General features: G+C 32.9%; 3 protein-coding genes across 4 annotated transcripts in view; 1 reads left to right on the forward strand and 2 right to left on the reverse strand.

The window, feature by feature from the left end:
• Positions 1-26,726, reverse strand: part of LOC126880412 (cathepsin B-like) — a 28,712-nt gene extending 1,986 nt beyond the window's left edge. The window contains exons 1-4 of the mRNA XM_050644256.1: positions 26,701-26,726; positions 14,518-14,848; positions 3,311-3,511; positions 1,302-1,539 (exon numbers count right to left, since the gene is read on the reverse strand). Coding sequence (XP_050500213.1) covers positions 1,302-1,539; positions 3,311-3,511; positions 14,518-14,848; positions 26,701-26,711 — 781 coding nt within the window. The 5' untranslated portion in view covers positions 26,712-26,726. The remainder of the gene's footprint in view (positions 1-1,301; positions 1,540-3,310; positions 3,512-14,517; positions 14,849-26,700) is intronic.
• Positions 1-27,716, forward strand: part of LOC126880408 (probable ATP-dependent RNA helicase spindle-E) — a 383,599-nt gene that overhangs the window by 152,710 nt on the left and 203,173 nt on the right. The window lies entirely within an intron of this gene.
• LOC126880415 (cathepsin B-like) overlaps positions 1-27,716 on the reverse strand; it is a 146,465-nt gene that overhangs the window by 51,189 nt on the left and 67,560 nt on the right. The window lies entirely within an intron of this gene.

Here is a 27,716-nt window from a genome sequence, read left to right on the forward strand (position 1 = left end):
CATCACGCCCAGATGGATGACGTCACTGACGATGACACGTCATGGAGCCGTATGAAACATATATAAAAAAATTGTAATTTAAAAATAAAAATCGACCTGTTTCGGCATTCCCTTAAAATCTAATAACTGCCAAATATCAAGGTGAACTCTTTTCTTTGGCCCACCCTGTATAAATTTGTATCTATTGTGAAATCTGGTGAAAATTCATTAATTTTTATTACAATAGACAGTTTATTTGAATTTTAATTACCCTGCCCGCAAACGCTCAAATTTTGACCATTTTTTCAGGCCTGTAACTCCTATATGACGTAAGTCTGCAACTCCAAATTTATACTTCTTATTCTACTTGCTAGGAGCTAACATTCAGCCACATTTCAAATTTTTTCATCCGTGCCCATCAGGGATATAAGGGGTCAAACTTTGAAATTTTTCAAAAAATTACATTTTTGAGATTTTTTTTGAAAAAATTTACTCAAGTCTCAGAGCTCAAACTGTTTTTATTTAAAGTATGTACGTATGTCTTTTCCAAAAAAAAAAATTACAAACCATTATCGGCTTGCCTTATGCTGTTAAAAGAATGCTGAAAATGGAATTTTATCACTTTACCTTTTCAAATTTTGAGGTTCACTTAAGGCCTTAAGTATAGTTTGAAATTAAATAATGCTATAGGCATTTTTTTAGAGCATACTTTTTCTAAAAAGTTTGGTTTTTGACTTATTGTTCTAGGACAAACCTCAGTGAAGATATTGGCTAAAGAGCGAAGCCATGTTTTTCGTGAAAATGATCGATACGTTTTAACAAAAATGGCCGTCATCGGCAAAAATTTTTTAAAAATAAAATAAATGGAATTCTGTAGCCTCTATAGACTGAAGTTTAAAAGATAGAAAAACAAAAAATATTAAAAATAGTCAAGCAACCAACTTAATTTATATTGGACCACTTGGCATGGATTGACCCAAAAACAGCTTTTGAATGCATTACACCAGGGATTTCTGGGGAATTTGCTCGGGACAGTTAATCGGTAGGTTTTATGAAAATAAAAATGATTTGCTACCAGTGGCGTAGCAACACTTGGATAAATTTCTTGCATAAACCACTTTTAATTATTTAGTCCATTATTATGTTAAAGCATGGGCCGAGTGCCTCCAAGCAACTCCTGCTTGATGTTGGACGAGATTGTAAGTTCTTTTATTAGATTCCATATTGTTCTTATTCTTGTTTTATTGTTAATAATAAATTGCCTTGTTGCTCTTAGGAAGACATCTTAATGGCGATATAAATGTTAATTAATACCTACTTACCTCTTTTGTAACACAGGAAGTCTTGATAAGCCATGAAAGTTGCTTCCACTGGGCCATTGATCAGTATCTCCTTTTTAATGTCCTCAACTGAATTGAAAGTATGTACTGAACCTTGACCAAAAGTTAATTCTTTTGTGTAATCGAGTTTGGGATTGTCACATTTGTGTTTGCAAGCTGGTGTTTCGTAGAATTGGGGACATGATGGCGTACAATTCAATAACGAATACGGTCTACAACCCTAGAACAATAGATTTGTTGTATTATGTATTAAAACATAAATGAATATCTTTTATATACTTTTTCCCCGACGGTACTTCAAATTACAAGAGTTTGAACAGATTACATTTAGCGATTTATATAACTTAGAATGGTTGCTAGATCCTAAATAGAGAGAGAGAGAAAGAAAAAAGAAAGTGGCGCAATAGCGGGAGTGGGGTAGGTTTGCCTAGGTTTGACTAGGCAATCCTCAAGTCTGGCAATTCGAAATAAATTACAGTTTCGGCCTTTGACTAGTCAAACTAGGAGAGACTAAGTTGGTCAGGCAAAAGTCGAAATTTAATTTTATGAAATCGGGGTTTGACTAGTCAAACCCCGATCAGCTATTAAAATGTCGTAATTTGTTAGATTAGGTTTAATAAAACGTCATTTTTTAATTTTAATATTTATAATTTTTATATTGTCGTAATTAAAATAAAAAAATTAGTGTTTATTCTCACATGTTGAGGCATTATGGCATTTAGAGTTGCACAATACGTTAAACCTTTTACACTTCAATAATTTTGAAGACCATTTCTTATTGCAGTAGCATTTTATAAGCATTAATCTCCTTTAGTTTCTTTTGTACTAATTTCTCTTAAAGACAGCTTAACGTCTGGAACATCTTCGAAATTAAGAAAATTCTGTTTGCATTCTCTTATTATTTGATTTCTTAAAAAAAAGTGTTTACTGTTCCTTATTTCGTACCAACTCTATATAAACCGTTAATTGTTTTATCTTTTATGATACCCAAAATATTTCGAGCATCTCCTTTGGCTCTATCAAAGCTGGAAATAAGTATTGTTACAGTTATTCCGATCGAAATTGAAGGAAATTTTTTTCACTTAAATCTTGCATAGCATTAGCCTGGGTATGAAGTCCTTCAATCGCCTTTCCTTTATTAATTTTAATCTTTTTTTGTCTGTACACAACGCATACATGTAACTTTTCAGCATGCTTGTAAATTTCCTCCAATTTCGAACGGAAAAACTGTAACAATACCTATTTTCAGCTTTGATAGAGCCAAAGGAGATGCTCGAAATATTTTGCGTATCATACAAAATAAAACAATTACCGGTTTATATAGAGTTGGTACGAAATAAGGAACAATAAACACATTTTTAAAGAAATCGAATAAGAGAATGCAAAGAGAATTTTCTTAATTTCGAAGATGTTCCACACGTTAAGGTGTCTCTAAGAAGAATTAGTACAAAAAATACTAAATTTGGAGGACAATGCTTATAGAGTGCTAATACAATAAGAAATGCTCTTCAAAATTATGTAAGTGTAAAAGGTCTAATGTATTGTGCAACTCTAAATGCCATAATGCCTCAACATGTGAGAATAAACACGATTTTTTTATTTTAATTACGACAATATAAAAATAAAAAACATTAAAATAAAAAAATGACGTTTTATTAAACCTAATCTAACAAATTACATTTTAATATCTGAATAGGGTTTGACTAGGCAAACCCCGATTTCATAAAATTAAATTTCGACCTTTGCCTGACCAACTTAGTCTCTTCTAGGTTTGACTAGTCGAAGGCCGAAAGTGTAATTTATTTCGGGCTTTGACTAAGACTGTCAGTCAGACCTGAGGATTGCCTAGTCAAACCTAGGAGTGCCTGAAATTCGGGCTTTGACTATAACATATATATATTGGATCCGCAAATCATGTTTGAAAAAGACCGTCTAAACAATAAGTATCTAAATTAAAACATACCTTTATTTTATTAGTTAGAAAAATTTACCTGTTTGCTACCATAAAGACCTCCTGTAGAAATTCCTGTCTCTTGCCAATAATCCCATGCACGTTCTGGCTGTGAGGTTCCATGGCAATCACCACAGTAAGAGCAACAAGACAGTAGATCTTCAGCAGAAACTGGAATTTTCAGTTTTCCATTCGACGCAATGCATCGTCTGTCACTCATTACGGAAGCTGCAGACACGGCCTTTAATAAAAAAAGAGTGTATGTACTTTGTACGCACGTAAGAAGTTATGCTTTTTCTCATGAGGATCTTTCAGTGCGTCACAGTTTTTCGATTTCTTTCTAACGCATTAAATTGTATATGACAGAAAAAAACGCACGTCGGTGATTACATTTCGTTGGTGACATTTATAACATTTATTCTAGTTGTCAATAGATGGCGCTATAATCGAAAAAAATATTTACGAATTATATAATATATCTACGAATATAATCTGTACAATTTATAAGACTATACAAATCAAAGAAAATACCATTTTATAAATGCAATATACACAATTGATTTGTTTTTATGCCAAACTGCAAATAAAATTTGACAACTGTCAGATTTAACTAAAATGTCATGTTAGAATAAATGTTACAAATGTATATTATCACGGACTTACCTTTTTTTCTATCATTTGTGACGCACTAAAAAATGCTCATGAAAAGAACATATAGTTCTATTTTTATGATTTCAACGAAACATAGTGATTTATCTACTCTATCTAATATTATGTTTAAGTTTTTAGTTTGTGAAAACTGTCATTATAGAGAGCAGTGCGTGAAGTAACAATGTATTTTAAATGGGATTTACTTTATCGCACTGTTTTTTTGGCACACTTTCATGTAATCAAATATCCTTAACTTTCGCGTTGCCATAGTGATAACATGTGAGAAATAAATTACAACAAAAATTTTGACAGCTTTATTGTTTGAAAGAAGTTTGAATTTTTAAATGTCAAAGTTCTAAAAATTGTAGAACAGAAATGTATTCCAGTGACGAAGAATTGCAGTTCTTTTATTTGTTTATCGTAGATAACATATTGTATGAAACTGTGCCTGAAGTACTTTTTGCGCACTTACGCGATATATAGTACTCGCTACGCTCGTGCTCTAAACATCACGTGCGTGCGCAAAAAGCATACTTCACGAACTGTTTCATAAATAACTCTTTTCTAACTAGTGCGGAAAGTAATACTTTCCCGCACGATACTACCGTTGACCCGAACGACGCGATAGCGGAAGTTCGAGCAAGCAGTCGAGTGCGGGAAAGACACTTTACGCATATGAGTTAGGAACGATATTTTTTCTAAGGCCGTACGTTTGGAAAAAACCACAATAGAGTTATAGCCTAATAAAATAAAAAAAAAGTCAAAATGTAAATTCGTACAGGTTAAAACAAATTTTATATCAAAGTATAGGTGGGTAAAAAACCACAAAAGACAAAAGATGTTTTCAAGAAAGTATCCAAATCATACAAGGGGATCATTGTTTAAATAATTAAAAAGGGGTCATTTTTGCAAAAAAATACTTTTTTAACTGCTGAGGTAATCCACTTATCGATGAAGGTCTATAGGATTTTTTTCTGCAAAGTTGAAGAGAAAATCTTTCACATAAGACTTACTAAATTAAATTTGACCCCCTATTTATTTAAATAATTGTATATAAAACTTTAAAAACAAATTTGCAAAAAAATATTTTTAGCGTTTTAAATAAGTACTATAAAATATCTTTTTTTACAGATTAAGTTGCGTTATGTTACCAGTATTAAGCAAAAATATATTGGTCAAAAAATATTTAATATTTTTTGAGATATTGAATTTGTTTATTAAATGTTACTATATTTTCAATTGCAAAAACGCGGTTGTTGCCAAAGAAATATTCACCTGCTTAAGATCTCATTATTTTTACTTTTATGTATATTTTCGATAAATGTATTGATAAATTCAAATTTCAATTAAACTCCCCCCTAAAATGGCATTTGAAAATTATTCAAATTTGTTTATAATTTGTTTTTTTAATAACGTAGCGGGGCTTAAGTATTTTGAAATGCCGTTTCTATAATTGGGTTCCTGGGAATTTTTTACTAATTAACAAAATTTTTTTGTCGTTTTTTCTTCTTCTTTTTTTTCTTGGAGTTATATTACTACTTATAGCCTCTTATTGGCCCTCTTAGGGTTAAATTTTATTAAGAATGTCGAATCTCTGAGTTGTAGATTCTAGACCTAAAAATATTAAGATGTAACTAAAATCTCTTAAATAAAATGTGGCTACTTACTGAGTTACAGGGTGTTTTATTTAAAAATTTAAAAATTATTTTTACCAAGTACTTTAAAACTATTTGACGTATCCTTATCATACTTGGCAGAAAGTGTAGCTATTATACACCCTACTAAATTGTAATTAATAAACGTTTCTAGCTAGTGCCAGAGGCGTACGACAGGGGAATAGAATGATTGACCCTTCCCAAATTCTACGCCACTGAGTGAATTACTATTTTAGCGAAATTTTTCGATTCTCCAATACTTTGTATGTAAATAACTTTATTGGTATCGATTAAGTCATCAGTTTGAGAGATATTGCTATATAGAAAAAACTATGCCGTTTCATTTTAAACGTCCAATATCTCGAAAACTAATGACTTAATCGTTACCAGTAAATAGTATATTATTTACATATAAAGTATTAGAGAATCGAAAAATTTCGCTAAAATAGTAATTCCCTGAGTGGCGTAGAATTTGGGAAGGGTCAACCATTAACTATCCCCTGTCGTACGCCTCTGGTAGTAGCTAGAAACTTTTGTTTATCACAATTTAGTAGACTGTATAGTACCCACACTTTCTGCCAAGTATGATAAGGATACGTCAAATAGTTTGAAAGTACTTGGTAAAAATAATTTTTAAATTTTTAAATAAAACACCCTGAAACTCAGTAAGTAGCCACATTTTATTTAAGTGATTTTAGACCAATCTTAATATTTTTAGGTCTAGAATCTACAACTTAGAGATTCGACATTCTTAATGAAACTTAACCCTAAAAGGGTCCGTAGTAATATAACTCCAAGAAAAAAAAAAGAAGAGGAAAAAAAGACAAAAAAACTTGTTAATTAGTGAAAAATTCCCAGGAATCCAATTATCGAAACGGTATTTCAAAATGTTTAATCCCCGCAACGTTATTAAAAAAACAAATTATAAACAAATTGGAATAATTTTCAAATGCCATTTTAGGGGGAAGTTTAATTGAAATTTGAATTTATCAATACATTTATCGAAAATATACAAAAAAATAAAAATAATAAGATTTAATACAGGTGAATACTTCTTTGGCAACAACCGCGTTTTTGCAATTGAAAATAGAGTAACATTTAATAAACAAATTCAATATCTCAAAAAATATTAAATATTTTTGGACCAATTTTTTTATTAATACTGATAACATAGCGCAACTTCTCCTGTAAAATAAGATATTTTATAGTGCTTATTTAAAACGCTAAAAATAATTTTTTGGAAATTTGGGGGGTCAAATTTAATTTTGTAGGTCTTATGTGAAAAATTTACCCTTCAACTTTGCAGAAAACAATCCTATACACCGTCATTAGTAATTGAATGACCTCAGCAGTTAAAAAATAAGTTTTTTGCAAAAATGACCCCTTTTTAATTATTTAAACAATGATCCCCTTGTATGATTTGGATACTTCCTTGAAAATATATTTTGTACCCACCTAAACTTTGATATAAAATTTGTTTCAACCTGTACGAATTTACATTTTGATTTACATGTAGTGTAATTTTATTTTACTAGACTATTATATCAATTTTTATTTAGTAGTGAAAATACACAAATTATTACGTTCTTTGACAAGGTTGTCAAAACCAAACTTTCAATAAAATTGGTTACCATGACGACGATTCAAAACCATTGCTATTGTCTACTGATTTGACTTTTGAATATTATGTCAAAATAATTCTGTTTCAACGAATTGTCAGTAGTAATAATTGCACGAGTGCTCTAAAATTATCGATTTGTTTCCCTAGTGACACTTTGACAGTTTCAATTTCACGACCCGAAGGGGAGTGAAATGATGATTTTTTTGAATAGGAAAAGGGTCGTATGGTAGCTCATTTGAAAGGTTATTCAATTCTCTATTTAGTAATATAAATATTAACGCCATTATTTATACAGGGTGACCAGAAAAAATATTTGAATTAAATTAATTGCCGCAAAAATAGGCAAGGCTGGCCATTAGGGTGCATCGAAAAAATAAAAGTTGGAAATGTTATATCTAATAGCGCGAAAAAGTTGCTAGTGTTATTTTTCAGCATATTAGTATTTTTATTTTTTTTTCTGAGCGAATTTTCTGCCCCCCAACGACCTTGAATTTTATTAAATATCTGATTTTTATGGAAATTCAATTTATATTATTTAGAATAACATATGAGCTAAGTCGATCTAAGATCAATTAAAGAAAACTAAAAATGTTGTGAATTACAAATTTAAACGATATTTAAAGTTTTATTTGTTTTTTCAGTCTCCCCAGCCCCTTTGAAATGTCCCGCTTCGTGAGTCCGTGCGTGTAATTTTTTCGCTTATGTTTGGTGCCGTGCGTTACTTTGTTATTATTGTTGTTTGTAAATTAAAGATTTTTAAAATAGATAAACCAGGGTCATGGAGAATAAAATCAAGATGTGCTGTGGACCGCCCCATTTTTGGGCAAACACCAAATATACCTGAAAATGTTTTACCGAAATACAAACAAGCGATGAAGTTTTGTGGTTGCAAGAGGATAAAAAACTCAGCAAGAAAGAGCCAGAATTTTCTGGTATTGCCGAACACGTTGCAATTAAATTGGAGGAAATATGGAAAAAGGCTTTAATTCCAATAATTTAACATACAAGAATTATTCAGCTTTTAAAAGCCTATCATGACAAATATAAATATGAAACTCATGAAACCATTTAAGAACAAGCAAAACAGTGAATTTTACAAAAATAAAATTCAATGCTTTAAGAACAAAAGTAAAACTATACGTTTCGATCTTGCAGCATGCAAATGTGACACTCTGATTAATTGTCTTTGTAGCAAATCTCAAAAGTTTCCTCTGGATGAGCGCGAATTTCTATTAAATCAAAGACGTTCCAGAAAAATGGTGATAAGCTCGATTGATAGGAAAAACAAAAACAAATATAATCAGAGAGAACAAAGGTAAAAGAAGAAAGTTACCGACGCAAAGACAAAACTTTAGCTCAAGTAAAAAACAATACCAAGTTTTATGGTCAATCGATCGTGGAAGAACACATAACATTTGTGCATGAGCCAGGGTGCAAATATTTCGGATGTGGGTATCCGCTGTCTGGTATATCAGAAAGTATCAAATCCAGCTATTGCATGTGACGAAACAGTCGTAAATACTGGCGTTAAGGGTGATGTAATACGGCTCTTAGGAGAACATCTTTAAAAACCGCTTCAGTGGTTTGTATGTCTGCGACTTTCAAATGATCTACCCCTTGGAATCAAAAGAAGTTTGCCAGTGACCAAATCAAAAAACGTGAGGGTCTTCAAACTTTCTCCTATAAAAATTTTGATCAAACGACTACTTCGAGTTAATTTACTAACAAGAATATCACCTTACAGAACCACCCATATTTATATTCTCTAGATTTTCGAGTGACAATCTGCGAGATTTTATTAAGAATCCTAACTTAGACCCTTTTAACATTGAGATTGAGAAATATCACTGCCACAAACAATAGAACGGTGTGTCAAGCTTGTGACACAAGCTCCTCTATCAGTTTGTGGAGCGTATTCGAGGGATGGATTTATAAAAATTCGTATTGATTCCAGAAAAACTATGCCTCACTTTAATGCTAAATCGGAAAACATCTTCGAATAGAATGCTTTTACCATCTTTTTTTTGTAATATTTATATACCTAATTTTGTACTTTGCTTTATATTTATTTTAGTATTAAAAAACTTGGGTGACGTCAGGGAGACGGATAAGTTAGGCTATTTTGTTATAAAAAGAATGTTTTAGTATACTTTTCTTAAGTAAAATTTTTAATTGCCTTGTGAAACCAGAAAATATTTTCCAATTTAAATCGAATTTATTTATTCAAGTTCTATAAGGTATTACATTTCCCTTACAAAAGAAATTCGCATATTAATGTATTTTTTCTAATTTTTAGTTGCCGTGAGGGGCAGAAAATATTTTTTTATTTCAACGCAATTTTACTAAAATACTAAATAGTGTGTTAGGCAACTTTTGTGAGCTATTACATTTTCGTTTCGAAATAAAATTTTTTTCGTCTGTTAACATTTTTTCAAAATGTTTAACTGTCTTGGGGGAGCAGAAGATATTTTCCAATTTCGAAAAAATTTTACCAAAATACTTAACAGTTGATTGAGCAACTTTTGTGAGGTATTACTATTACTTTTCCATCGCAAAAAAAATTTTTTCGTCTGTTAACATTTTTTCAAAATTTTTAACTGCCTTGGGGGGGGGGGCAGAAAATATTTTCCAATTTCGAAAAAATTTTACCAAAATACTTAATAGTTGATTGGGCAAGTTTTGTGAGGTATTACTTTTCCATCGCAAAAAAAAAATTTTTTTCGCCTTTTTCGATGCACTCTACTGGCCATGCTGTCTCTGCTCGGTGCCAGCTCGTTGCGGATATGTGTGTCCCGGCCCTTATCGTACTAGCAGTATACGGTCTAACAGAAGACAGCTCAAATAAAGAAAAAGAACAATTCATAGAACAACTGCAACAAGAAATCGAAAAGAGAAATAAGAATCAAGAAATAATTATTGCCGGTGACCTGAATGGAAGAACGGGAAGAAAAGAAAACGACAGAACAGTAGGTAGATTTGGAGAAGATGTAATAAACGATAACAGAGAGATGATTCAATAAAATTGTGTTTTGACTAGGAAAGTTTTGGGGTAGTTCTGATTTCTTTCATTATATATGGATTTTGGGCTGCTGAATCAGAATATGAGGTTTGCGGACAAAATTTCTTGCCGGAACATTGAAAAAATCGCGAAAAAAGCGATAAATTTCAGCTTTTTTAACCTTTTTAGCTCAAATCTCGAAAGCTATTAACGAGTAAATGGTCTGTTAACAGAAATTAAAGTACTTAAAATTATCTACAAATATCACTATTTACTTTTTTTTTCAGACGAACCGTTCGGTCTAAAGTACAAGTTGAAAATTGCCAATTTTTAACGGTCTCGGCAAAACCCACTTTTTACATTTCAAAACTTTATTTTTTATTAGAATGCTGTCATTTGATAAATTTCTCCTTAGTTTTCTGTAAAATAATAAATGTTAGTTCATAGGTATTGTATGTCTCTTGTGACAGCTTCCATGAGTCCATTCCGTCCTAAGAGGCCGGGAATGTCTCTGCTTTTCCCTTAGAGCCACAGAAGATCAGGCACAGATGGAGTCACCGTTTCAGTTGGTGTGAACATTTCCTTCGGATCTGTTATCTTTATTTCTGATAAACCTTGAGGTTTTGTCGTTTTAAAATGAATTCGTTGAACAGCTCCCTGACTTCCATAAACCTCAGGCGCGGGTTTCTTTTTTGTCCGAGGAATGGATTGCTTAGGAGCTAATGCATGTTTTGGTGCAATACAAGAAATGCCACATATGACGTGAAAAGTGTGGTATTCGTCGATTGTCATCATCATCATCACTGGCTCGACAACCCTTTCTGGGTCTTTGCCTGTTCCAGGATTCTTCTCCATTCTGATCTGTTTCGTGCTTTTTTTCTCCAGTTTTTTATTTTTAAGGTTATTATATAATTTTCTATTTGTTCTAAATATCTCAGCTTCGGCCTTTTTCTTGTTCTTTTTCCTACTGGCATCTGTTTGAATATTTTGTTTGGTATTTCGCCTTCTTCCATTCTTTCTACATGTCCCATCCAACGCAGCCGTCCTATTTTAATGAATGTTATGATATTCGTCGATTGTATGTACCGTAAAATCAGCGTTATGGTACACCTGCTGTGTAAAGCACGGCAGGTCAATTTTCTGCGGATCGCCTGCGAATGCTGACACTTCCAGGCGAACAGCTTCTGTATAGGATGAACAAAACCTCAAAGATGAAACTACATCAACTTATTTTCTTGAGCCGTACTTTTTGTAGAGAAAACGGCCAACCCTGCAAGGAATGGTGAGACCAACTATCTGGGCCTTACTACCGCTACAAGACTTTGAGCAAGCGCGTTGCTTATCTGGAAGTGTCAGCAATCGCAGGCGATCCGCAGAAAATTGACCAGCCGTGCCTTACACAACAGGTGTACGAAAACGCTGACTTTAACCCTTTCTATGTCAGGCCTTAATTTGCAAGATGGTCCCTCAATCCCAAAGGTTTTTTCATGCTTAAAGTCCCATTGCCTTATATATACCTACATCGCATATAAATAAACAAATAAATGACCAAAACATGTTTTTTAATGAGTTTTTTTTAACCAACTTAAACGTTTTCTTTTCAAAAGTACTCATCAGAGAGCAAAACCAACTTGAAAAAATGTAATTAACTTAAAAAAATAATGTAATGTAAATTAACATTAAAAGTTTTCTTTTGTGTGGTACTCCTCAAAACATGACACTACACAAAGGCCGACTCCGCATCTTGCACACATGCATCTCGATTCGCTTCTTTTTTTTTCTGGTTTTTTCTGTGGCTACAAACGCTTCACCTTCTAGCACTACCTATAATTAGCGTTGCCACCAGTGCTACAATGTAGCATACATATCTAAAATATGTGAACAAATATATAAGCCAATGGGTCCGCATGACCTGTCTTAGGTGCCAACATTTTGAGGCTTTGGGAACAATAATCTAACATTTTTGGACATATTTCTACGGCATTGGGACCCCAATCGGTCTAAAATTTTATAAGCAACGCATATTTTCGGCTTTGGTAAATTGAGACCATAACACCTTGCACGTATATATACGGCGGCTGAGAATACAGACCCACTTTTTCAAAAACATATATATGCAGCGTTGGGACAGAAAGGGTTAACGTACATACAATCGACGGATACCACACTTTTCACGTCATGGGTGGCATTTCTTGTATTGCACCAAAACATGCAATAGCTCCTAACCAATCCATTCCTCGGCTAAAAACTAAACCCAGACCTGAGGTTTATGGAAGTCAGAGAGCTGTTCAACTAATACATTTTGAAAGGACAAAACCTCAAGGTTTATCAGAAATCAAGATCCGAAGGGAATGTTCACACCAACTGAAACTGTGACCCCATCTGTGCTTGATCTTCTGTGGCTCTAAGGGAAAAGCAGAGACATTCTCGGTATTTTAGGATGGAATGGATTCATGGAAGCTGTGAGAAGAGACATACCATATTCATATTATGAACTAACATTTATTATTTGTACAGAAAACTAGGAGGAATTTATCAAATGACAGCATTCTAATAAAAACTAAAGTTTTAAAATATAAAAAGTGGGTTTTGCCGAGACCGTTAAAAATTGGCAATTTTCAACTTGCACTTTAGAACGAACGGTTCGTCTGAAAAAAAAGTAAATAGTGATATTTGTAGATAATTTTAAGTGCTCTAATTTCTGTTAACAGGCCATTTACTAAAAGTTAATAGTTTTCGAGATTTGAGCAAAAAAGCGGAAAAAAACTGAAATTTTTCGATTTTTTCGCGATTTTTTCAATGTTCCGGCAAGAAATTTTGTCCGCAAACCTCATATTCGGATTCAGCAGCCCAAAATCCATATAAAATGAAAGAAATCAGAACTACCCCAAAACTTTCCCACTAGGGAGCTCGTAGAGTACAAATTCACTGAATCAAGAGTTATTGAACTAAGCGAAATGGACCACTTAAAGATCACAAACGGACGCAAATCGCACACATGGACACAAGCAACAAGAAAATTCAGGTCTATTATTGATTGTGTTATAGTAAACAAGAAAGCTTGATAAAAATAAAGGATGTGTGACTAAAACGAGGCGCAGAATGCGGCACAGGTCACAAACTAGTAATCGCTTGGATAGAATTCCCTTTTTAAATGGACCCAACAGACACCAACCTTGGGAGATACTGGCGAATTTAGGGCTCCGGCTGCACCTGTCAATGAGTGCTCAATAAAGGAAAAGAAATTCAAAATAAACTTATTAGAAGAAGTCCATAAAAGACTTATATAAACGAAGATTGGACCAGAAGCTGGAAAAGTTTTATGGATCATTAGAAAAAACGTACGAGCACTAAAAACCTTCATGAAGGCAGCAGCCCTAGAAGATCTTGCGAGGAGAGGACCAAAAGTACACCAACTAAAATCCGAAATTAAACGAAGACACACTGAAATGCATAAAAGAGAAGAAGGACCTCCATATAAAATACCTGAAAACAATAAACTATACAGGTAAAAGATAGAGATTTACTTATGGTAGGGGAGCAAAGTATGCTAAATTTGCAGTCACTCGAGCGTTATGGGGACATATTGGGTTGTGATTATTAGGTTCTAAAACCAAAAAAAGTTTAGTAAAATTTTCCATTTTAGTGGGGACTTTCCATTTTTTAATTTAATTTTCCATTTTCAACAATCGTTTTTTTCCGATTATAGCGCCATCTATCCATAATTCGAAAAAATGTCTCGAATAAAAGTTGCATATTTTTACGTAAATAATTCAAATCTGCAATAAAAATTTGGGGGCCCCATTTAAGATTTTAAAGTAACCCCCCACCCCAACTCCCAACTCCGTGGGGGGTCGTGTTTGGTACCATTCGATAGATTTTTCAAAAACATTTTGAAAGTGTATTTTGCAGTTTTTCGATCTGATCTTCATTTTGCGAAATATCGCGGGGTTTGTATTTAAAATTTTAAATTTACCCCCACTACTCTCCGTGGGGGGGTCATGTTTAGTACCATTCGATATACATATTTTTAAAAAATATTGAAGACGTATTTTTTAGTTTTTCGATCTGATGTTCATTTCACGAAATATTCGCTTTTTTTTTGTGAAACTTTTTGACTGACCCATTTCCTTACGCCCGCTCAAATCGTCAGATTTTTGAAATATACATTCTTTTGCATGTACTTAACTTACCATATCTTAATCTGACAATTTCAACTACAGGGTACCAGGTTTCTCCCCATATGATAATCTGACGCGCTCGAGTAACTGCAAAAATTGGGCTCCCCTCCCATTATTCTGTTATTTAAACATTTGACTTACCCAGCAAGATCCACAACCTGACTGGTCTACAATTGCGCTGATAACATCCGAACACTGTTTCCAGTGTTCCCTCGCATCGAAAGAATCAGGAACTTGAATATTTTCACTGTGTTTAAATACCTTAACATTTCTTAAGTTTTGATCCCTTAGTTTTACACCCAGTAATTTTTTTATATCTTCGATTGAAATGTTTTCATCATAATTATTGCTATGGGCAACCCATGTGCTATTTTTATTATTTATTAAGTCTACAAACTCTGGTGAACATATATCATCACTTAATACAACAGGTAGAAATAATGCAATAATATGCACCGCCTTCATTTTCGATCTGTAAAACATATAGAGTTAAAATTAGAGATAATCGAGTCGACATACAGGTTGATTGGTTAGTGTGAGGAAACTCAATGTAATGGATCTGTTTTAGTAAAAAGTACGACAAAAATTTTGCACAAACATTGCAAGCTGTGTTAAGCTTAACATGATAAAAGCTTACAGGGTGTTTCATAACGACGTGCCGAATCTAAGTTATATATTCTTTTAATGGAATACCCTGTATGTATTTTATTTTAAATTTGAAATCTGCTTAATTTCTCCATTGCAGCAATCATCATCATTATTTTTGCCTTTATCCCTATGCGGGGTAGGCTTCCCTAATTGCATTTCTCCATAAATTTCTATCGTAAGTCATATCAGTATCAATCCTCTTTACCGACATGTCCTGCCTAATGGTCTCCCCTCAGGTCTTCTTTGGTCTTCCTCTCGTACTCCTTGCAGGAACCCGCAGTTCAGCAATTCTTCTTAATGGGTGATTAATCTCTCGACGTTGAACATGACCATACCATCTTAACCTACGCTCTTTCATTTTGGGTTCCACCCCTATACTTCAGCTAATTTACACATTTTTAACTTTATCCGTTTTTGTCACTCCATTCGTCCATCTAAGCATTCTCATTTCCGCTACATGCATTCGTTGTTCCTCATTCTATTTAACTACCCAACATTCAGTTCCGTACAGCGTACATCATAGTGCAACCGACAAAATAACGAAAAAAAAAAGAAAACGTAATACGTTGTTTGTGGAATTCAAAATCTTACTGCTAATAACATAACATCTGAAATCTTCCGATTTCAAAATTCCAGCAATTAACAGGGATTATACACGGTGTAACAAAAATACAGGTCATAAATTAAATCACATATTCTGAGACCAAAAATAGTTCGAATGAACCTAACTTACCTTAGTACAAATATGCACATAAAAAAAGGTAAAGCCCTTTGAAGTTACAAAATGAAAATCGATTTTTTCGAATATATCGAAAACTGTTACGGATTTTTTATTGAAAATGGACATGTGGCATTCTTATGGCAGGAACATCTTGAAGAAAAATTATAGTGAAATTTGTGCACCCCATAAAAATTTGATGGGGGTTTTGTTTCTTTAAACCCCCCAATCTTTTGTGTACGTCTCAATTAAATTATTATTGTGGTACCATTAGTTAAATTCAATGTTCTTAAAACTTTTTGACTCTTAGTATTTTTTCAATAAGCCAGTTTTTATCGAGTTGAGGCTAATTTTTTAATATGTTTACATAAAATTTTTATGGGGTTTTGTTCTTTTAAACCCCCCAAATGTTTGTGTACGTTCCAATTAAAATATTACTGCGGTGCCATTAGTTAAACACAGTGTTTTTCAAAAAATTTTGCCTCTTTGTATTTTTTCGAGAAGGCACCTTTTATAATATGGTTCAAAATATACCTAAAAATGTAAATCATACATAAATTTTCATATTATTACCAAGTCTCCATAATCGTACTTAATATAAATATGTGGTGGATTTGACAAATATTCAAAATATCTTGATAAAAGCTGACTTTTCGAAAAAGTACTAAAAGCCAAAAAAGTTTTAAAAACATTGTGTTTAACTACTGGCAGTGGCGGCGTAGCTAGGGTGGGGCGGAGGGGGCGGTCCGCCCCGGGTGTCACCCGCTCGGGGGTGAAACCCAAGAGACCCGATCACAAAAAAATAAATCGTTAATTTGTAACTTTACCCACTTTACAATCAAAATACAATTCGATATTATTTTGTGAACACACGAAGCCGAGAAAAGTCGAGGTTAAAGAGGCATTTCTTGGATTTTTACCCGTTAAAAGGAAAAAAGCACTTGATCTAAGTAACGAAATTCTCAAGAATCTTAAAATTGATGATTTAGATTATTATGAAGCGCCTTTCACAGGGATACGATAATGCAGCTCTTATAAGCGGCATACATAGAGGAATACAAGCTAGTATTAAAGGCGTAGGAGCAAAATTTCGCACCAATTTTTTGCGCCAAAAACTCCTGAGAAAACTAATAAGTATTTTTGGAAAATTTACACGCAGAATGAAAGATTGTATTATTACCGAGGGTTGAAAGTCCGTGAAATCTTCTATAATATGTTTATTTGAATAAGTTACAGGTGTCAAAAAAAAAAGAGAGAAAAAGTGTGATTTTTAATTTTAAATATCTCATTCAAAAGACAATTTTTGGTTAGTCTGAGGGACTTTCAGCCCTCGGTAATAATGTAATATTTCATTTTGCGTTTAAATTTATCAAAAATACCTATTAGTTTTCTCAGGATTAAAAAAAATGAATGCATATAAAACACATTGGCGGAAATTTTGCGCCTACACCCTTAAATCAAAAAACAAAAAGGCCATTTTCGTTGGATGTATTGATCATTTAACTAATTTATGTGGCCAGTACTCTTTTGCACGCAATACATCTTGAGTAGGTAACCTTTTTCGGAACTGTAGAGGCATTTTTTTCTGCTTCCACTAGTCTGCTGCTTATTAAACACAGCAAAGCATCTGCTAAATGACTGTTCACAACGCGTTGGAGTGCTCACTTTGCTGCAGTTAAAGTATTGGCAGAATAAGTATAGTTTTGAGGAATTATGTCATCAACACGAAAATTTAGACACCAGAGGTATCCACATCACCTTTTGCCCGCTGTGTGTAATTTGACATTTCTTTGTTATCTTTTCTTTGGGAATGATGTTCTAAGAGAATTAAATTTTTGTCAGATTAAATTGGAAAGTAAAGGCATAACCGTTGATCAATCAGGGATCAAAATAGCTGCACTTTATATTGAAGAAAAACGTGGTCATATATGAAATAATAGATTTTGCCACGAAAAAATAAGAATACGACGACATTCCAACCAAAAAACGAATTCGACGTCAAAAATGAATGGATAGTGACTTAGCTACCGATGCAGGACTCACACTGCTTCGAGCTGAACTTCAAAAGGATATGTTATACTCTTTTGCTGCATAGAATAAGCAAGAAAAGAAAACTTTTCCACACAGTGAAATTTAGAAAAACATCATACCTAGGCGTCATACTGAGAAATAAAAAGTACCAATATGCTCAATTTACAGTGAAAGGAAATATCGTGGGATAGAGAGAACTAGGAAGAAAAACAAACTGGTACAAAAATCATTAAAATTGAAATGGGAATACGCTGGACATGTAGCTAAGAGCGATCTAAACAAATGGCACAGAACAATTCTAACCTGGAGACCATACCAACACAAAAGACCCAGAGGCAGACCTCCTATGAGATGGACAGATGATATAAAACGAACTGCCGGGAAAAATGGCTACAAGTAGCGTACAACAAAAATCAATGGAAAGGAAGACTTAAAGAGGCATATGTTCAGATGTGAACGTGAATGGCTAGACGAAGAAGAAGAAGAAGAAGGAAGAAAAACACTATCGTGGCTCAAAAACATCCAACAATGGACGGGGCTAAATTTTGAACAGCTAATACGAACAGCTGAAAACAGAGAAGAGTTTTCAATAATTGTAGTAGCCAACCTTCATTGAGGAGAGGGTACTTTAAGAAGAATGACTGTTTTGACCTATTCAATTTTGAACTCGAAACCAAATCAAGGTCCATTCATGATGTGGCTGCATTCAGTGAACAGTTGAAATTAGCTGTTTTAACATTTTGTGACTTTACCCTGAAGAGGTATCAGAAGCAGACCTCTTGCTAGAAATACCAAGGCTCAGAAGACATTTACAAGCGGCCAATAATACAGCCTATATAATATGGTTAGCTGTAGACTTTTAAAATAAGCTGTAGACACTGTGGAATGGAATTTCATCGAAACATAACCATTTGCTTATCGATTGCTTCATGTGAGAGAAATTTTAGTAAGCTAAAATTAATTAAGAATTACTTAGGAGCAACAATGGCGCAAACAAGGCTAAATAACCTCGGTTTATTATCTATAAATTTTTATTTTTTTCATTATTCAAAACATACGTGTATAAGATTTTCATTGATTTTAACAATCTTTATTTGTAGGATTTGGGGTGACACCATAGATTACCGCCCCGGGTGTCACCCATGCTCTACGCCACTGCTAATGGTACTACAATAATATGTAATTTAACTGGAACGTACACAAAAGGTTGGGGGGTTTAAAGGAACAAAATCATGGGGTGTCCAAATTTCACTATAATTTTTTTCTTAAGATGCTACTGCCTTAAGAATACCACATGTCCATTTTCAATAAAAAATATCTAATAGTTTTCGATATATTGGAAAAAATCGATTTTCGTTTTGTAACAAAGGGTTTGTAACTTTTTTTAGACCAAGAGGCAGCGCTGAAAAATCTATTTGAATTTACTAAAGCTAGATTTTTCACAGTTAATTACTGTGAGTGTGTAGAGAAACATACTGCGGTCGGTCAAGCGAAACGTAGAACAGGGGTTACTGAGAGGCTAATTATTTCCATTTACTAAGGCTGAAAATCAGTACACATATTCTAAATTAAATATAAATAAAAGTTATTATAGTCGGTCAGCTATATGACGGGACAGAGCCGGTCGGTCGGCCCCAATAGTCGATTGAGGAAATGAAGCATTGTGGCTCGCAATTTTTTCGTCCAGCATGGATTTACTTGAAATTTTCACAGAAGGTAAAGAATAGTCCAAGGATCATTTTATATATCATGCCGCTATCATACGCTAAAACCTTGGGGGTGGTTGCCACCCCATCTCGGGCGTGGTTAGAGGGTTTTTTGAGAATACCTCGAAAAATATGCGTTTAATCAAAAAAACTGTAGATATCGAAATTGTATCTTTTAGTAACACAAACCAGATTCTTTCCCTATAATATCTTTAAAATATAATATTTTTATCTAATATACAGGGTGTTTGGTAAAGAATGGGCCATAGCTTAACCTCAGGTTCCTGAGGTTAAAATAAGCCGATTTAAGCTAACTTACCTTAGTACAAAGTTTATAATACCCGAGATACAGGGTGTCAAAGTTAAACTTTTATTTATTATTGAATATTTCCTGACAGGCATGAGATATCAACACGAAATTTGGTATGTGGGGGTTTTTTGGGACGAGAAAACTAAATTCCCTACCAAAAATTATGTGTTGCCCAGAGGGCGCCACATACGCCTTTCAGCACTCATTTAATACCTTCAGTTTTTTTTATCCGTCACTCCGTATAATTTTGACATTAAAATTTTTATTCCCGTATTAGTTTTACTTAAAAAAGGTATACCTCTTTCATCTCCTTAAACTCAACCGTTTTCGAGATATGTAAACGCATTTTAATTCTGCGGTGCAACATAATTTTTAGCATAATATCATTGTAGTTACACCAGAAAAATAACTTAAAACCATAAAATTATCCAAAAATGTATCGCAAATTTCTTCAAATGGAATTTGCAATGCAATGACATAAATTTGAGAACTGGCACAATTATTATGGTTTTAAGTTATTTTTCGGGTGTAACTACAATGATATTATGCTAAAAATGATGGTGTATCGCAGATTTAAAATACGTTTATCTCGAAAACGGTTGAGTTTAGGGAGGTGAAGGAAGTATACCTTTTTTTAAGTAAAACTAATAGGAGAATAAAAATTTTAATGTCAAAATTATACAGAGTGGGGAATAAAAGAAATTGAACGTAATAAATGAGTGCTGAAAGGCGTATGTGGCGCCCTCTGGGCAATACATAATTTTTGGTAGGGAATTTAGTTTTCTCGACCCAAAAAACCCCCACATACCAAATTTCATGTTGTTATCCCATACATGTCAGGAAATATTCAATAATAAATAAAAAAAAAGTTCAAATTTGACACCCTGTATCTCGGTTATTATAAACTTTGTACTGAGGTAAGTTAGCTTAAATCGGCCTATTTTAACCTCAGGAACCTGAGGTTAAGCTATGGCCCATTCTTTACCAAACACCCTGTATATTTTTATATTATTTTATCTTTTCCCTATAATATTCAAAGCCAAATAATGGGAAAAATTTGAATTTTTCGAGGAAAACTTAAATAATCTTTTTTCAAGTATACAACTAGACCTTTCAAAAAAAAATAATAAAAAGTTTCTAGAATGAAAATTAAGCGACATGTAATCAAAAAAAAGTCGGTACCTGCTTTTCTCTACGAAAAAATCAGTGAAAACAACCCCTAACTACCTTCCTAATTCAAAATTGGTCTTCACCTTTCTGTAGTTCCTTTATATTTATATTATCAATACACTCAAGGAGTTTGACCTATTTAAAATGCCTAATTTTGGAAAAATTTTAGTTTAAAAAAAAATTGATTTTTTGCAATTTGGTATTTTTCACCTTTTACTTCAAAATATCTCCGAAAATACTGAAGATACGAAAAAAATTATCAACTACTAAATTTTAGCTTTTTTACTGACTAAAATTACACTATGCATAGATTTTCATTACAGTGAATAGTTAGCCAGATACAGCTGTTTAAAACCTCTATTTACCAGCAAACACCCCCTTATTCTATCCCTTTAAACCCGCCCCAATTAAAAACTAAGGGATCTTACGGAATTTAATCTACAGAGTCTTATAGCTCTTTAAAAATCCTACAAAATCATTTTGAAGAAACTTTTTATCGACAAAAATATATATAGAATATTTTTCAAGGTATTCTCAAAAAAAACCTCTAAAAAAATCGATTTTTTCGTCGAAAAACTGTTACTTTCAAACGCGAATAACTGGAAAAATATTTGTTTTATGAAGAAAATATAAAAAATAGTTTTTTCTTAGAATCACTTTTTCCATCGAATTACATGGTTAAAATGTAATAAAAAATTCCCACCCCCGAGATGTTGTGGCAACCACCCCCAAGGTTTTAGCGTATGATAGCGGCATGATATAGAAAATGATCCTTGGACTATTCCCTACCTTCTGTGAAAATTTCAAATAAATCCATGCTGAACGAAAAAATTGCGAGCCAAAATGCTTCATTTCCTCAATAGACTATTGGGGCCGACCGACGCGACCGGCTCTGTCCCGTCATACAGCTGACCGACTATAATAACTTTTATTTATATTTAATTTAGAATGTGTGTACTGATTTTCAGCCTTAGTAAATGGAAATAAATACCTTCGTAGGAAAGGAACTTTGATACCCTCTCAGTAACCCCCGTTCTACGTTTCGCTTGACCGACCGCAGTATGTTTCTCTACACACTCACAGTAATCAACTGTGAAAAATCTAGCTTTAGTAAATTCAAATAGATTTTTCAGCGCTTCCTCTCCGTCTATAAGGTAAGTTAGGTTCAATCAAACTATTTTTGGTCCCAGAATATGGGATTAAGTTTATGACCTGTATTTTTGTTACACCCTGTATAAAGAAATGAAATCATTTTGGGGCACTTAATCTTAAAACACTAACGAAAGCAAGTGGAGCATAGAGCTTCAGTGAAAACGCGCCATCGGGTTCTATTTTGCGCTAAGGCATTCATCTCATTCCAAGACTTTCCTTGACCTCTTATCGCGCCCATGGTGGATCTTCTCTAAGTTTGTGCTAGGCAACCTCTTTTTATTTTTCCTTGTGGATTCCACTCTAGGACAGTCTTTTCAATACTGGAATTATTTTTTCGGAGTGTGTTACTGATCCAACCCCACTTTCTGAACTTTATTTCATTTTCTACCGTCTTTTGTTGTGTCAGGTGTAATAGATCTTCGTTTCTGATGATGTTTGCGCAGAAAATACGAACAATTCTTCATAGACATTTGTTAGTTTGTCTGTAAAAGCGCATTTAAATCAAAGCGAACACGAACGAACTTAACTTAACTTTATTGTATTTGTACAGCGAATCGAGCACGACCGAAAGAATTCGTTCGCATTCGCACATGTTCCAACCGATGTCGGTAAATTAGCGAATCATCAAAGGATATCGTTGTTCAATGTGGACAGTGGATGGACGGTAGCGAACGAATTCGTTTAAAGTACTGATTTAATTTATTTACAAACATTAGTTTGAGGGTTGTTTATTGTGTAGACGTGAAAACATAATTTTGCAATATGGAATGGACCAATGAAAAGATACTTCAATTAATTGAGTTATATAGAAATGAAGAATGCCTATAAAACCCGAAATCGAAGCTATATAAAATAATAAACAGAAAAACTATTTTATATAAGAATGAGTTCTAATATTTCTATAAGAATGGGTTGTGATGTCTCTGAACTAAAAAAATGAATTAGCTTCTGTCATCATTTAGACGAGAAAGACAAAAAGAGGGTTCGAAGTAGTTTGCTTTTAAAAGCCTAATGTTTTTATTGGATAAATTTCAACCCAGAAAGACTAATGAGGTAAGCAAATCAAATTAATTGCTAAAATTAATTAAAAGCAAATTTATTTTGATACACCAATTTTACAATTTATTATTTGAACATAATATAGTCATAATACCAAGAGCAAGCAACTTTTTCGAGGAAGAATTTTAAGAAAGCTGGTTCTTTATTATTCTCTATGCTCCCTCAAACAGCGTATAATACCAACTACCTGTCTGCGATACAGATTGCGTGCATTAGTTCGAAGCACAATTCTCTTCAACAAAGACCTTAGATTAGAAATGACAGTAAGAGCTCTAAGATGCTACGTGTTTTCGATACTGCAATATAGACTTGAAAGCTGGACATTGAAGTGGGAACGGATGGGCAAAGAATACGAAATAATAAACACAATAAAAATAAGAAAGTTACAGTATCTAGGACACGTAATGAGGGGACAGCGATATTAACTGCTAAGACTGATCATATAGGGGAGGACAAGAGGGGGATGAAGTATAGGAAGAAGAGTGTCCTGGTTGAAGAATTTAAGGACCTGATTTAAATGCAGTTCTATGGAACTCTTCGGAGCAGCGGTAGATAGAGTAAAGATAGTGATGATGATATCCAACATCCGATTGGAAGACGGCAGTTAAAGAAGAATACGCGACCCATGAACCCCGATAACTATGTCCTATAAAACAAACATTTGCGAAACCACATACTACTTGAGCAAAAATAACAAAAATAGTGAAGAAGTAATAAATGTTTCACATATTACGACAAAACTATTATTTTTAAGAATTATTAAATAAATTAAATAAATTGGAAATCATCAAAGTGTCTTTTAAAAATCCAAATAATCTATATATATATAAAAGAAAGTCGAGTTATGTTAGTTAGACCGTTAATAACTCGAGAACGGCTCATCATATTTTTATGAAATTTTACACGTGTATTCTACCGGACTGGGAATAGGCATAACTCTGAATTCATGCCCGTACGTCATAAGGGGGCTTGCCCCCCCTGATATATTTTTTTAATTTTTTGATATACCGTTTTTTCTTAATTTTGTATGATGTAGAAGCAAAAGATACATACAATCCTAAATTTTCACTTTTTTATCTTCAACCGTTATTTTTTAATAGCCATTTAAATATTTTACATCTATATATATATATATATATATATATATATATATATATATATATATATATATATATATATATATATATATATATATATATAAAAGAAAGTCGAGTTATGTTAGTTAGACCGTTAATAACTCGAGAACGGCTCATCATATTTTTATGAAATTTTACACGTGTATTCTACCGGACTGGGAATAGGCATAACTCTGAATTCATGCCCGTACGTCATAAGGGGGCTTGCCCCCTGATATATTTTTTTAATTTTTTGATATACCGTTTTTTCTTAATTTTGTATGATGTAGAAGCAAAAGATACATACAATCCTAAATTTTCACTTTTTTATCTTCAACCGTTATTTTTTAATAGCCATTTAAATATTTTACATCTATATATATATAAAAGAAAGTCGAGTTATGTTAGTTAGACCGTTAATAACTCGAGAACGGCTCATCATATTTTTATGAAATTTTACACGTGTATTCTACCGGACTGGGAATAGGCATAACTCTGAATTCATGCCCGTACGTCATAAGGGGGCTTGCCCCCCTGATATATTTTTCTAATTTTTTGATATACCGTTTTTTCTTAATTTTGTATGATGTAGAAGCAAAAGATACATACAATCCTAAATTTTCACTTTTTTATCTTCAACCGTTATTTTTTAATAGCCATTTAAATATTTTACATCTTTGTTGCCATACTCCTCCGAAACGAATTGACCGATTTTCATGAAATTTGGCAGGTAGATTCCCTGCTGAATTCCGAACAAGACACTGCCATTTTTTCTTCTCTAGCGCAGTCCGTTTCCGAAATAGCGAACCGTAAGCCGTAGCAAAATTATGAGCACAGAAGAAGAACGAATGGGAAATTTCATAAAAGAAAAGTGCAACAGATTAACTTTTGGACTCAAATTGGATAAAATATGAATTTTTTAATTTTACGAATTTTCAAAAAACTTGCTTTTGCGTGGGCAAACCATCCAGTTTATTTATGTTTATTAGATGAACTAACGAAAAATATCATGTACACTATTGCATGTATTAAATGATTGATAAAGTTTTTTGTTATTTTGATAATTAATTAATATTTAGAATTTTAACCTTTAACTACCCGCACATCAAAATATAACATAACTACACGCGTGGCGTACTTTATACGCCACAAGAAAATATACTTAAAGACAGCGGATTTGTTTTTTTTTTTGTAAAATTACACTTATTTGTTTGTTATAAACCTTACTCGGCGTCAGCGGATACTTGGAGTTCCTTCTCAGTAAGCAAATTGGGATATATAACTGGAATCTGATTCCATGATAAATAAAATTGCTAATAATATTTTTTTGAAACGATATTTTTTACCTGAGAAAAAGTATTGTTTATAAAGAAAAATATATTTGTGCCATAATGACTAAAAAACATTTGAAATATGTACTTATATTACTAATTGTATTACTATAATTGTGGCGTATGTTATCCACCACCGGAAACAACAAATAATAAACTGTAAATTACGATCTTCCTAGAATGCCGATTATAACGAAACTAAATCCAGTGTAAAGCACATTCCAGTGATAGGTTAGATAAATAAACAAAGACAAAAATTAAATTTTTAAATACATTTGTAGTAGAATTCTTATATGTGGCGTACAAAAATACGCCAGCGCGTGTAGTTAAAGTTTAAGGTATGAATTAAAATAATAAAATTTATTTTACTTTAAAACCTAAACAGTTTTTCCATTCTCTTAGGCCAAAAATATTTAGCTACCTACTACATTCTCATATTTTGACGTTTATTTGTGTCAGTCGAAATGATTTGTAAATTTTGAGGTTAATGCCCCTTAATGCTAACAGCCATATTGTCATTGAGAAAACTCAGTTGCCTCAATTATCTCAATATAATACAATGTATGTATTTATGTATCTAAATCTATATATTGTACGTTCCCTATGTCCAGCTGAACGATTTACGTACTGCATACTTAGAATATCATATAATTTGTCATATTATGTATCTTTCTTATGTATTGTACCCTCGGAGATCGCTGGGAAAATTTACACTCAAAATAACAAAATCCAGTTTGGCAACTTTGTGTGAATGTTGATAGTACCATATCCCTTTTAAGGTAAACAGAACTGTAATTTAGTCCAGACAAATTAATATATTTTTGGCCAGCAAAAATGAGATTTTTCAACCAAATACTGTTTCAAATATGATGTGCAAAATAATTTTTAATTGTTTTGTCATTAAAGTAGAAAAAAATTTAAATTCCACTCATTAAATCGTTATCGTCCAGTTATTGTCTTAATTATTTTAACTTTTAATAAGTGTCGACTAATTCTGAATGATTAATAAGTTGTTAAAACATTTTATCTGTAGCGGCTTCTGGAATGCCTTAAAAACTATAGAATTTCATTCGACCATACTTACAAATTTTGCATTATTGTGAAAAAATATTTGGACATATAATTTTCTTTTTTATTCGAGGAAATTGCATTTCGATCAATTTTCATGTCTAGCAATTCATTTTCGAGCAGTTGATTTTGAGTGATTGATTTTTAGCCATTGCGTTCAAGCAACTGATCTAGAATCAAAATTATGACAGATTATCTAATTATGACACACTATCTAAGGTGCAACGAAGTTCACCGGGTCAGCTAGTATATACTAAAATATATTTGTAATAAATAATGTTCATAAGCATAATTAGTGACTTACCTGTCTCAGAACTAATGTAGTCTATCCACCAGTAGGCGCCATTTATATATTCCCAGCTACAAGTCACGTGATTATTTTTATTATAGTTCGTTTTGAAATATTTAAATATTAAGAATCACTTTGTGCTTTACAAATATGATCACATCCTTTGTCATTTTCACACAGTTTTTTAACATTTGGTGTATATGTTATAGTCAAAGCCCGAATTTCAGGCACTCCCAGGTTTGACTAGGCAATCCTCAGGTCTGACTGACGATCTTAGTCAAAGCCGGAAATAAATTACAGTTTCGGCCTTTGACTAATCAAACCTGGGAGAGACCAAGTTGGTCAGGCAAAGGTCGAAATTAAATTTTATGAAATCGTGGTTTGACTAGTCAAACCCCGATCAGCCATTAAAATGTCGTAATTTGTTATATTAGATTTAATAGAAGGTCATTTTTGAATTTTAATGTTTATTATTTTTATATTGTTGTAATTAAAATAAAAAAATAGTGTTTATTCTCACCTGTTGAGGCATTGTGGCATTTAAAGTTGCACAATACGTTAAACCTTTTACACTTACGTAATTTGAAAGAGCATTTCTTATTGCAGTAGCATTTTATAAATCCTTGTCCTCCAAATTTAGAATATTTTTTACTAATTTCTCTTAGAGAATGATGTTGGTGTTGTGGCAAGAACAGAAAGAGCCCTGGAGGAGAACATAAGAATCTGAGAGGCAGAATTAAAAA

The sequence above is a fragment of the Diabrotica virgifera genome, chromosome 2 (genome assembly GCF_917563875.1).
Source record: "Diabrotica virgifera virgifera chromosome 2, PGI_DIABVI_V3a".
In the NCBI taxonomy this organism is placed as follows: Eukaryota; Metazoa; Arthropoda; class Insecta; order Coleoptera; family Chrysomelidae; genus Diabrotica; species Diabrotica virgifera.